Here is a 12,385-nt window from a genome sequence, read left to right on the forward strand (position 1 = left end):
TCACCAGGTCTGGGCACCACCAATAAACAAAGATTTATTTGGAAATTTCCAAACCTGCCAGAAGTGGCACTTGCCAAGCCCTAGGCCCACCCTCCTTAACAAGCTCCAAAGGACAACAGTCCTCGCCATCTCTCCCCTGTACCTACCCCTGCCCACATACACCCATGCCTCAGGCCACGCCAGAGAACTAGTGTGCCCTCCCTCTAGGAGGCGTTACCCCCCGGGCCCAAGAGCTGGGGTGGCAGCCCTCTGGCCTCTCAGGAGATGATGGCGGCCAGAGCCGCTTGCATAGATTGAGAGAAGAAAACAAGGAAGGAGACACCAAGTAGGGCTCCCTGAAAAACCCCAGCTTACCCCTGTACAAAAAAAAGTGGCTCCCGCATAGAAAAACCTGCTCCACGAATAGTGCAAATACCCAAGAAAGGAAAAAAAACCAGCAGCAAGGCTGGGCTGGTAGGAATGGCAAAGAACTTTGGTTTGGAAAGGCTAGGAAGAGTGTGAGCTGTGCCCCTCTTCCTCGCCCAGCTCCCCAGAGCCAGCGCTGACACTCGCCCCAACGGGGTCTGTAAACAAGCAAAGCCAGGGGCCTTTGGTTCTGAAAGGTCTCGGTTACCATGTCAAAGCACAGCCTCCAGGTCCTACTTGGGCCTGCCTGCAGGGGGCAGAGGAGGCCTCTGCTGTGAATCCAATTAAAGCCAACGTGTAAGTAATAAGGCTTTGGGACCAAGCAACAAGGAATCCTATCACTACACTTACGAAACTAAAGCTGGGGAGCAGAGGGTGACAGGAGACACCCCTCCCCCCTCCTTATCCTACATGTCTGTGCCCCAGAGGGTGGTCCCCTTCCAGGCTGAGGAGGGGGTGGCTCCAGGGCTGGGAAGAAAGGAAGGGATCCCTGAGCAGTTAGGTCAGGCGGATTCCCAGCACCTGTTCCAGTTCCTGCCTTCGCTGCTGCACCTGGAGGAGGGAGAGACGGGTGGCTCAGGCCTGTCTGACCGCCCGTGCTTGTGAGCGGCTCGCCCTCCCCTCTGGTGTGCAGTCCCGCTCAACCACAGGCGGGCAGATGGGGCGCGGCCGCCTCACCTTGGCAAAGATGTGCCTCCCCACTGCTTCCTGGGCCCAGGGCTGGTGGTAGAAAGCAGCTCGTCTCTCCTCCTCAGGATTCCCAATCACATCAGTGATGATCTGCAAAGAGCCAGGAGGAAAGCTGAACATGATTCCCACCCCTGATCTATCTGCCCCTGGAACCGGAAGAATAGTGATGGGGGCACAACCACCCAGAGCTTAACATGGGATCAACCTCAGGAAAGAGGAGCACACCTTGAGGTCCCGGCGCTGGGAACGGAGCCATTCCTGGATGAAGTCCTGGGGGTCAGTGCTAAAACTGAGCATGAAATCCCTCTGGGTCTTCAGCTGGTTGATGGACTCAATGGTCTCATGGATCTGGGAAAAGGGGTACATGTGTCAGACTGGCTGTTTCCAGCCCTAACCCCAGAGGACTCGGACCCCATCCCAAGGTGCCACATGTATGGAAATGCCTGAGAGCCTAACTGGCCTCCCTGTGGGCCCAGAGGAGGCTGTGAGGGTAGGGGCCCACCTTGACATCAAGAGAGGCGATCTCCTGCTGATTGGTGGTGGAGGCCAGAAAATTGCTCATCTGGGCCTTAAGCGGGTCATCCACCTCCACATCAATGTCGTAACAGGCTGTCTTCTTCTGGTCGTTAGGGTCCACGCTACACACAACACAGGGGAGGGAAAGCGTGAGCACACAGCTCCACCCCACCCACCTGGGCCAAACTGCACACGCTCGGGGAGCAGGAAACCAAACCTGCTGCTTTTCTCTGGCTTTAATTCAAGCCAAAGGTAAACTGCTCTTAGAGGAGCCTTCCTCCTCCTCTTCCCATTTACCTAATGACATGGTTGATGACAATGGGGTCTGGATGCTGCAGCAACCCGGCTAGCTTCATGGGAATCTCAGAGAAACGGAGTCGGCCACAACTGAAGATCTAGAGAGAGCACCAGAGGGTTGGTGATGCCTTTGTGGGCACACGGCGAAGTGGACCATCCCAGGGGCAGTGTGAAGAACGTGGTTGAGAACTAGCCCAGTGGGGCTCTGGAGCCGCAGGCAAGACAGAGGCTGCGAGACTAGAGGGGGGACGGCGTCCAGCTAACCTGGCGGAAGTACCGGTTGCAGTTGATGTACTCCCGCTCGTGGCCGTCCTGCAGCTGGTTGTGTTTGATGTAGAGCCACAGGGCCTGCATGATGGCAGCCCTCGTCTGTGTGTGCACCCCCAGCAGCCTCGCCAGTCGGGGGTCCAACTTGTACTGGGGAGGCTGGGATGGACAGAGGGGAGTCAGAGAAGGGGTTCTTGTGAAAAAAAAAGAATAGGACAGGGACAGGCTTTACAATAGGGACCTGCCCCAATGCCCCAGAGGAGAGTCCCTGTGACCCCAAACATGGCCCCAGGGCACTTGTCACCTGATGATCCAGCATGAGCAGGAGGGTGCACTTGACGTTGAGGTCTCCGGGCCGTTTCACCTGGAAGCCATCTGTCTCCTGGGTGGTGGGCATCCGGTGCCACTGGCAGGGGGGAGGGGAGCAGAGCTCATCACCAAGGGGGTGGGCATGAACATACACAACCTGGCCCTGCAAGGGGACTAAGGCCATTTCTCTGGCCACCTGGCATGTCACCCTGTGTTCCTGAACCCTAGGCCCACTCTCACCTCCACCAGGTGGTTGTCAGGCCCGTACAGTTCCTTGTCCAGCTCAATGACGAGGCTCTTGAAGAATGAAGAAAACTTCCTCTTCTGTTTACTAGGCTGGGGATGCAAAGGGGTGTGAGATAGGGGTGCTGATGAGCACTCAAGCCTAAGCTATACTAAGCCCCAAACAGAGGAATATTGTTTCAGCCCTGAAGCTCAGGGTACTGAAGATTCTTGGGCCCTGAAGGAAGCCGGGAAAAGTGAGAGACTTGAGACAGGGAAGGGGCTCTATGCAGCCCCACTGTCAGCCAATTAGAAAGGGGCACCCCTTCCTCAGGACACTTTACTGCCATCTTCAGGAAAACTGTTGTAATAACCATACAAATCTCCCACCTCGTACTGGCTCAGAGCTGTGCAAAGCATGAACTGTGAGCAGTGCCCTCTCCCTCATGCAGGACGTCCCCGGAAGTGCCCAACTGTCTGGCCCACACAGGCCACCTCCCTTCCAGACACCTCCTTCCCCAACTCACATCATCCAGCAGTTTTCCCTCTACTCGGAGTTCCCAGGAAGCCACCTTGTCCCCTGCGGGGTTTCCCCCAGGGGTCCCTGCGGTTCCTGCGCTATCACCTTCTGCCTTGCTGGGACTGAACGTATTAGAAATATAGATCCGCAGCTTTCGTTTTTGCTAAAGAGAGAAAGACGACCGGTTAGCTAGAGGGGGACCAGTGTGTTGGAAAACACTGCTACCCAATCTTCCCGTCTGAACTCATTCAACATCAATACAGAGCAGTGACTGTGGGCCAGGCCCCTGGTTAGGCACTGGGAATCAGGAGAGGAAATTTCAGTCCTGGCCTTCAAAGGACTCACAATTTCATAGGGGAGACAGATGCACTACCAACAGTTCCAACACAGGGGGATCAGTGGTGTGACAGAGGTACACAGGGGGTGCTATCAGGCAAACCAGAAGCCTCTGGCTCCTATTTTAAATGAAACTCAAACACCCATGATGGTCCCAGAATATCATCTCCTGGAAAGCCTTCACCGTTCAAGAGGCTGTTCTAGATAAAGCTTCTCTAGGGATGGGGAAGAAGACAGGAACTATCCTCATCTACCCTGTAGTTTTGCCTTTCAAACTTCTGACCACGATCTACAATATTTACATTTTAAATCATGATCCAGGATCTACACACATAAATACATGAAATAAAAATGTCGTTAAGTCCTTTACTACGGTGAAGAATTATTATAATTTCTACTATGTTATATTTCATTGAGAACGTGCTGGCCCCACCACACTAAATTGAGTCCATGCTCAATGGGCTGTATCCTACAATGTGAAAAATCCTGCTCTAGCCCATCACAGACCCTCGCTTGGCCCCTGGAAAACAAGGCCAGGGAGAGGCAGAGAAGCCTGGCAAGGCCCAGAAGTAGCTGGGGCTGCACACACCGTCAGAGGCTTTTTGATGGCCTCCTGGATCTCCATCCGCTTTCGAGCAATGGTCTGGTCCAGCTTCCGCTCAAAAGCCAAGAGATCCATGTACGCCTGAGACTCTGGGACAAGCTCCCGAATCTGGAGGAAGGGAGAAGGGGTTCATCAGCTTGTTTCAGCTGCAGCTCTGGTTCCTTCCTCCATTTCTCCCTCACCCCAGGGTTAGGGGAGACTCACTCCACCCTCAGCCAACCAGCCCTTGGGTGAGCCTCCTAGGCCCCCTCCCAACATACTCACTCGCTGAGGTAGAACTTTATCTGCCATCTTCCTCCTCTTTAACCTGGGAGGACAGAAACCCACTTAAGAGGTCAATGGTCCAACGTACCTCCCCCACTCACCATCTACCTCTCCAGTCCCCAGGACCTTCCCCCAGGAGACCTGGGAGTCTTCCTCAATCATCGAAGCTCTTAGGACAGAAGGAAACCATCTGTTACCACTAGAGCTGCACTAGATGGGGTGGGAGAAACAGGATGGTCTTACCCCCGGCGCTGGGCAGGCATTGGGGGCTGAGCCTGGGGCACAAGCAGGCGTTTTCGGAATGGGTCCATCATGGTGGGTGGCATGCCAGGTCGAAGTGGAGCAGCTGAGCCAAATGGGGAGCCGGCAGGGGGTCCCACCTGCAAGCCAGCCATGGGCATCCGGCTCCCTGGTGACATGCCAGGCCTCTGGGGGAAGTGAGCCAACGGAGATGCACAGGTCAGCGGTGGGGCCCTATGGGGCCCGTAACCCATTCCCTCCATCCCTCTGCTCAGCCAGGTCCAGCCCTGAGCAGCACACGGCAGAGCCCGCGGAGCCCGGGCAGGAGTGCCAAGAACAAAGGGGAGCAGGCGCCTGAGAGCAGAAGTGTAAACCACACCTGCCCCGCCCCCTTCAACCGCCCTGGCAGCCGTGCCAGCGAATGAGGCCTGCAGAGCCCAGGGGTGGGAGGAGAATCCTGCCTGCAGAGAGAAGAAGGGCCTGGGGGAGTTCTTCAGGGCCCATCGCCACTTCCAGCCACCTTCCGGCCCTAGCACACTATGCCCCTGCTCCCTGGGACCAGCCAGCTTCAAGGCACTCCTGAGGCTCTCAGATGGTCCCACCAAGCACTCCCATCCGCTCCTTCCCCCAACTTGAGGGAGAAGCCTGGGGGCAGTATCGTGGCCAGGTGGCTGGGTGCAGTGTGAGGGGAGCAGGCTGACGGTCACAGCCGTAACACCCATCCTGTCGCCAGCCTGGTGGTGTGACTAAGAGGAGAAAGGCAGTCCAACAGGCTGGCGAGCCCATCAGGCAGTGGAAGCCCAGGTGAGCAAGCCGCAGCGGGATGGCGTGGAGCCTGTCCCAGCCAGTGGGGGGCCTCAGGCGGAGTAGAGACCATCTGGCCGCCATATGGCCCCTACTCACCACCCACAACTGGACCCTTCTCTCACCTCCCCACTGCCCAGCCCCCAGCCAGAAGACCCTGAAGGGGAAGCCGTGGCTCCTGCGGGAGAGAGAGCAGCTGGCACCTGGCCTCTGCGCGTGGTCCACGCACCCACCGCCTGGAGGCTAGGGCTGGCTTGGCAATCCCAAGCTGGAGAAGGGAGGTAAGATTATCAGGGGACGCAAGGATCGAAGTCTTAGGATCAGCAGAGGAATCTGAATGAGAGGTGGCTTCCTTAGAAGCCTGCAGAAGGATTTCCCACCGAGGTCAGGCTCCCCAGCATCTCTGTGGAGCCCCTCGGGGAGTAACCCCCGCCCCTTCCCAGAGGCTGCTGCCTGCAAGGCCTGTTTGGCAGCTCTGCCTCGTACACACTGTCCCTGGCAGCTTCACAGGGCTGGCCCCAAGGCCCAGATTATGCAACCGCCAGGACCAGCCAACCAAGCCAGGCTGGGTGGGGACTCGCACCAAATCAAAGGACCCCCGCCCCCCCCCAGCACCAGGAGATTCCTGCTCCACCTCTTCAGCCAGCACTCAACCCCTGTTCTCTCCAAGGAGGGTCAGATTCTTGACCAGATGCAGAGACGGACAGAAACATGACCCAGAGTGGGGGGGGGGGGGGAGGAGAAAGGAGTGAGGCATGAAGGAAGCGTTTGGGAGGATGGAGTTCAATGTGGGGGGCTCTGTCTGGGACCTCTGGAGTCCTGCCACAAGTCTCTCCTCATCAGGAAGGGAGTCATCGGAGCTGTTGAGAGGCAGTCAGCCTGCTTCTCTGCCTTAATGAGCCACAGCTAGAGATGACAGAAAAAACTCAGGGTGGCCACAGCTGAGAGCCCAGCCCCACGCACCCTAGATTCGAGTTTTTCCCACCAGTGCCCGAGCTGAAGGGGAGGAAGAAGTGAGGCGGGGGCCTGCAGAGTGGGAGCCGGGGCCTCTTCACTAGGGCGCCCACAAAACCTCCTGAGCAACACCCAACCCGCTGAGGCAGGTGCTCCCGGAACAGGAAGTCCCCAGACCAGGCGGCACAGGCAGGGCCTGGAAGAGGCCCCTCCCAGACGCTGCTCCACACTCTTCCCGGGTGAGAGCCCCCAGCTCGCCCAGGGCCCCAGGCTTCTCCCGAGGGGGAAGGGGCCCAGGGAAAGGCTGCTTACAGTTCATGAAGTCCCAGCTCGGCCTGGCCAAGCTCCACACCTGGGCTCTGAAGCACCAGTAACTCCTTCTCTTCTAAAAAAACAACCCAAGAGTTAAAGAAAAGAACAGAGCCCCGAACGCTTGGGCTCCCTGAGCCCCTTCCTGCAGCAGGGCTAGCTAGGGAGGCCTGGCTCAGTGCCCTGAGCCTCAGGAGCGGGCAGTAACCTCCTCTCCCTCAGCCCGGCAGCAGCCCACGTCCTCAGCTGGACTCTGGCTCCACCACCGGGGACAGCAGGGGCGGGAGGCCAGGCCTGATGCTGCGCCTCCAGAGAGCACGCTCGCCCGGCTCAGCCCCTGGGGCCCTGGGGCTCCTGGTGGCTGGGCCTAAGGACGGAGGAGAAGAGCGTATACCCCTGCATACATGGAAAATATCCTGAACTCTCCGGCGTGAACCCAGCACTCTGTGTTTTTTGGGGTTTTTTTTTTTTCATTTTTTGTTTTCTTTAAGCTCCTTGGTAGACTGTGACACTGTAAGAAGGTGGGTCGTCACTTCCCTTGTATCAATAGGCTCCCCTATTCGCCCCACTTGGGCCTGAGAGCTCACTGCAGGCACCAGCTCCAGCTCACTGCAGGCACCCCAATAGAGAGGCACCCCCGCTCCTCAGGTCTCAGATCCCTTCTCCCGGAAGTCACATAACTGGACTTGGAAAGAGGCCAAGCAGGATCCTCCTCAAACTCAGCCAAAGTGAACCGCCCCCGCCCCCGGCACCTACCTCTACTGCCGGCCCCCCCAACCCCGGCCCTGGGGAGAGGAGGAGGAGACCCTGAGCAGCTGGATGGCAAGCAGAGGCTCAGTGCCTTCCCCAAGGTCCCCACTCCTAGAAGCCTGGGCTACCCAGCCAGCCAGCTCAGCCTTGCCACCGGCCCAAGGCCACTCCCTACAAATCACTGTGGAATCCATCCTCTCAGGGGCTTTCCCCAGGCCACATTCCCATGGTCTGCAAGCTGAGGAAACTAGAGAGGCTCCTATCAGATCCTTAGATCCTTCCCAGGCCAATGGCCCACAGGGAGGCTCCTCAGCTAACTCGCCCAAGAGCCAGAATGACAGATGCAGGGATCCCTCAGTGACACCCTGGCCCATGAATCCCCAAGGGGGAGGGCAAGATGGGAAAGATGAATCCCAGCTGGAGCCTTTGGGACCAGATCTGTCCCTGTCAATACTCAGACCTTAGTTTTCTTTACAGGGAGGACGGAGAATGAGGGGTAAGAGGGAAAAATCACTGCCCCCAAATGAAGCATCTCTTTACAAAGTGAGGGCCCAGGGCTCCTGGGGGGATATGTGTACCCTACTCTATGAGGATCCATTTGGGGGACCTCTACCTGGGCAAGTGAGGTAGAGGAGACATGAAAATCTCCCAGCTGCCCTGAGAGATTAGCAAGAAGCCAGTGTCAAATGCTGGGGCACATGGATTGGGATATGGCATTGTTAGAACCTAAAGACTAATTAAAAATGGGGGGGGGACTTCCCTGGTGGCGCAGTGGTTGGGAATCCGCCTGCCAATGCAAGGGACACGGGTTCAAGCCCTGGTCCGGGAGGATCCCACATGCCGCGGAGCAACTAAGTCCGTGCACCACAACTACTGAGCCCGCGTGCCACAACTACTGAAGCCTGCACTAGAGCCCATGCTCCGCAACAAGAGAAGCCAACGCAGTGAGAAGCCCGCGCACCGCAACGAAGAGTAGACCCCGCTCGCCACAACTAGAGAAAGCCTGCAAACAGCAATGAAGACGCAACGCAGCCAAAAAAAAAAAAAAAAAGTGGAGAGGGTGGCGGGAAAAAGGATGGGCGCAATTCCCAAGCATTCTGGGGGCGACCAGAAACAATGAACTTGGGGACTGATAAGCCCCGCCCCCCCAGTGTCAGGCTGAGTTCCTCACACACTGACCCTAAGAGTCTCTGCCTCTCAATGGCCTTTGAAGCTGCAACCCGAGAAGCCCCTCTGCAAAGCCAAAAAAGACAGAACCCTTTGAAGCAACTCTCTGCAGGCTCCTCCAGCCGCAGACCAGCGGTGCTCAGTGGAGACTCTCTGCTCCTCCAGACTGATCAACTCCTGGACACTATGACACCAGGCAGAAAGCCATAAATAAAGTCTGTCCAGAATGGGCTGGGCTTTCCTCCTTCCTCAGGCTTGTCCACCACCCTCTCTGGTCTAACCCAGAGTCATCCCTGTGTGAAGGCCCCTTGGCCTGACCCAGGAGTAGACTCCCCCTGCACAGGCTGGAATCCCTTATCTTCTGCCTCCGGTGGCCGTGGGAAGCCAGGCCCTTCTTCCTCCTCCTTAGCAGCTGGGAGCCATCTCAGACACGCTAGAACTCTGCCAGTTCCCAAGTAGAAAAAAAAACAGAGCAGACTTGGAGTAGGACCAAGACCAATGCAGGGTAACCTGCTTTCTCAGTGAGGGTCCTTTTCCAAAACTTTCTCATCACTTCCCAGGACCCCTTACCCGATAATCTACACTACACTTCTCATCCCACCCGCCCACAACTCACTAGCTCCAACAACGCCTCCATCTCTCAGTTGCTCAGAATCCCTGTTCTAAGGAAGAACCCCGACCCTCCTAACTGCTTCAAACCCTACACCCCAGAGTAGCTCTTACCTTCTCCCCCAACTCCACCACCACCTAGCCGAGCCCGAGGGTCCCTGGCCTTGCCCCCCACCGTGCCCCGTGAAATCCGCATGCAGAGCCCCTGTACCATCTATCCAGGAGGCTGCCCCAGGGCCCTCACTCGAGGCCCCCTTCGCCCCCTGCCCCGGGCGTGCTAGCGGCGCCACCCGCCCATCCGCCCTCCTCACCTGGAACTGCGCCGCAGGGCCCGCGGGGCCCATGGGGCGGAAGGCGGCGGCCCCAGGGCCCCCCACGCCTCCAGCCGGCCCGGGCCCCCTGAGCGCCGGTCCGGGCAGCATGCCGGGTCCTGCTGGCGGAGGCGGAGCTCCCAGGGCCGCGGCAACGGCGCCGCCGCCAGGGCTCAGCGGGGGCAGCGGGAACCCGCCCGCGCCACGGCCCGACATCGCTCCGTCCCGTCCGGCGGTGTCTCGATCCGGACTCCGGGCTTCGCGCTGAGTTCGCTCCGCGCTCCGCGCTCCGGGACTTTCCGCTCTAAATTCCGGGTTCTAGGGTTTGTTGATCCGGATTCCGGGATTTCCTAATCCAAGTTCGCGAGTTCCTCACAAACCCAGTTTGGGGCAGGGCCGATCCTGATTCCGGTCCTGCCCGGGAAATTCCGGATCCGGGATGTGCTACGGGCCCGCTTGCCTCCCCCGGCCTCCGGAGGTTTGGCCGCCAGTGTCCAGTTACGCAGAGGCGGCAACTAACCCTCTGCCCCGCCTAATCCAGCCCAGCACTAAGCCCCGCCTATACCCAGCCGCCCAGTGCGAGGATGCCTCCTCAAATCCCGCCCCTCGCGAGACCCGCCCCCAACAGGCACCACCCCTAACCGCCGGCCCCCCAGGAGCCCCGCCCACACCCCTTGGGCCGGCCCTCCATCGGAGGGGCGGGGGCGGAAGCTGCGCACGGAAAAGCGGGGCGGGGTCAGAGGTCAAAGGTCAGGAGGGCTTCTACAGTGAAAGAGTAGTTGCTGCTTTCTCCTTCGTGCAGCCGACTCACTGCGGTACACGGCCACGCTCCCTGAAAATACTTCTATCAGACATCCTTTCTACGTTTTCAGCATTAAAGACAACTTACAGCTGCCCTATCCAGCAGAACAGCTGCCAACTTGACTTTCTTTAAAAGCCCATCCTGGGGACTTCCCTGGGGGCGCAGTGATTAAGAATCTGCCCGCCAATGCAGGGGACACGGGTTCGAGCCCTGGTCCGGGAAGATCCCAAATGCCGCGGAGCAACTAAGCCCGTGCACCACAACTACTGAGCCTGCGCTGTAGAGCCCTCGCGCCACAACTGCTGAGCCCGTGTGCCACAACTACTGAAGCCTGTGCACCTAGAGCCCATGCTCCGCAACAAGAGAAGCCACTGCAATGAGAAGCCCGTGCACCGCAACAAAGAACAGCCCCTGCTCGCTGCAATTAGAGAAAGCCTGCGCGCAGCAACGAAGACCCAACACAGCCAAAAAAAAAAAAAAAAAAAAGCCCATCCTGGTGGCGCAGAGCTGCCAAGGGACTTGGCTGCCCCAGACCGGATCCAGCTGTGTGAAGGGCTGAATTGGCCAAGCGCCGAGTTCTTATCGCATATTTTGAATGTGCCTCTGCCTCACTTTAAGGAAGCCTAGTACTTTACTCCACAGGAAATGTTTCTAGGCAAAGGAATTTTGCATTATGAGAAGCCTCCCTGAGTTAAATATCCTTCTCCAGGATTTATAGCACTTTTCAAAAATTCAGTACCTTTTCAGAAATCAGCCCTGTGTCAGAGGTACTCAGAATAAAGTGCTTTAGCTGTGCCAGGTGTTCTGTGATTTTTCTCCCCATGATACAGACCAGTGCTTCTTCAACTCTAAGGAGCATAAGAAACACCTGGGGCTTTTGTTTAAAATGCAGATTATGATCCAGTAGGCCTGGGTTCTGCGGTAGGGATCAAGATTCTGCATTCCTAACGAGCTCCCAAGCAATGCTCTTGTTACTCAGACTACACTTTTGACTATCCAAGATCGACTTCTTCATTATACAAATTCTCTGCTGTATGTTTTCATCCCCAACCAAGTCTTGCACCATAGCACCCCAGATCCTGTTTACAGTGCAACCCTTTTTAGTTAGTTCTGCTCATCTGTACTTCCTGGTATCTTTATCCTCCAGTGATAAACCCTGCTATTGCTGCTGCTGCTGCTTTCCTGCCTCTTGGTCTTCTCAGAGATCCCTGTCCTCTTTCTCCCTAAAAGTGGGTTAACTGCCAGTCTGAAAACAGACCACTGGAATTGTTCCAGTCATTGAATCAAGGCCCCTCCCCACCACTGCAAAGTGGGTAAAGAATTCTTGACAATGCAGTTAATGTCCATTTCAGGACTTTCAAGCTGCTAGAGCAACAGTAGTTCCAGAGGAAGTAGTAAGTGTGAATCTCCTGGGGAGCTATTCCAAAATATCCCTGCCAAACCACCCCCCTACACACACACACACACACACACACACACACACACACACACACACACACACACACACACACACACACACACACACACACACACACACACACACACACACACACACACCACACACCCCCCCATTGGCTCCCAGTGTTGCATTTAAAAAAAGACCTCCCAGGTAATTCTGACACAACCTTCCTTGTATGTGTAAACAAATGAATGATCTTTAAGTGTAGTGAGATAAAATGATAAACAATGTCAGCAATGAGCTAATTGCAATGAAATAATATCCTCAAGGTGTTGGGGGAAAACAGATACCTAAGACATGGTAGAGGTTAAAGAAGATTTCCTAGACAGCAGGCAGAGAAGAGCTAACATTTATTAAGCATTTACTACACATATTATCTCATTTAATCCTCACAATGCATATAAGGTAAATACTACTTTTACCTCTATTTTAGAAATCAAGGCAGAGAGATTCAGTTACTTGCCTGCTCTTACTATGATGGTGCTGGGATTCAAACCTGGTTCTGATCTGGCTTGAGAATCCACAATCCAGGCACTTACCCACTATATAT

At 56.4% G+C, this 12,385-nt stretch overlaps 1 protein-coding gene across 5 annotated transcripts; it reads right to left on the bottom strand.

The window, feature by feature from the left end:
- Positions 1–18: 18 nt before the first annotated feature.
- Positions 19–10,099, bottom strand: SMARCD2 (SWI/SNF related, matrix associated, actin dependent regulator of chromatin, subfamily d, member 2). Of its 5 annotated transcripts, none has more exons than XM_067717451.1 (14): positions 9,575–9,593; positions 6,741–6,813; positions 4,674–4,858; positions 4,431–4,473; positions 4,152–4,274; positions 3,234–3,389; positions 2,725–2,820; positions 2,480–2,581; positions 2,173–2,334; positions 1,909–2,006; positions 1,598–1,733; positions 1,321–1,443; positions 1,084–1,185; positions 19–957 (listed from the first exon to the last, which is right to left on the bottom strand). In XM_067717451.1, exons 3-14 carry the CDS (start codon positions 4,847–4,849, stop codon positions 904–906), a joined length of 1,371 nt encoding a protein of 456 aa, XP_067573552.1. In that variant the 5' UTR covers positions 4,850–4,858; positions 6,741–6,813; positions 9,575–9,593; the 3' UTR covers positions 19–903. The 5 variants fall into 5 exon arrangements, with proteins under 5 accessions (XP_067573552.1, XP_067573551.1, XP_067573550.1 ...); XM_067717450.1 differs by lacking the exon at positions 9,575–9,593 and adding an exon at positions 7,494–9,445; XM_067717449.1 differs by lacking the exon at positions 6,741–6,813 and having other exon boundaries at positions 9,575–10,099.
- Between the last annotated feature and the right edge of the window lie 2,286 nt (positions 10,100–12,385).

The sequence above is a fragment of the Pseudorca crassidens genome, chromosome 19, assembly GCF_039906515.1.
Source record: "Pseudorca crassidens isolate mPseCra1 chromosome 19, mPseCra1.hap1, whole genome shotgun sequence".
NCBI lineage: Eukaryota > Metazoa > Chordata > Mammalia > Artiodactyla > Delphinidae > Pseudorca > Pseudorca crassidens.

What these genes read in the sequence shown, in the direction of transcription:
- SMARCD2 (XM_067717448.1), bottom strand. Translation starts at nt 5,392, where the DNA reads ATGGGTGTTACGGCTGTGACCGTCAGCCTGCTCCCCTCACACTGCACC. An exon ending in GTCATCAACCATGTCATTAG is followed by an intron (nt 1,734 to 1,908) that starts GTAAATGGGAAG and finishes TGTTGTGTGTAG; the next exon opens with CGTGGACCCTAACGACCAGA. An exon ending in CCCAGCGCCGGGACCTCAAG is followed by an intron (nt 1,186 to 1,320) that starts GTGTGCTCCTCT and finishes GGCTCTTTGCAG; the next exon opens with ATCATCACTGATGTGATTGG.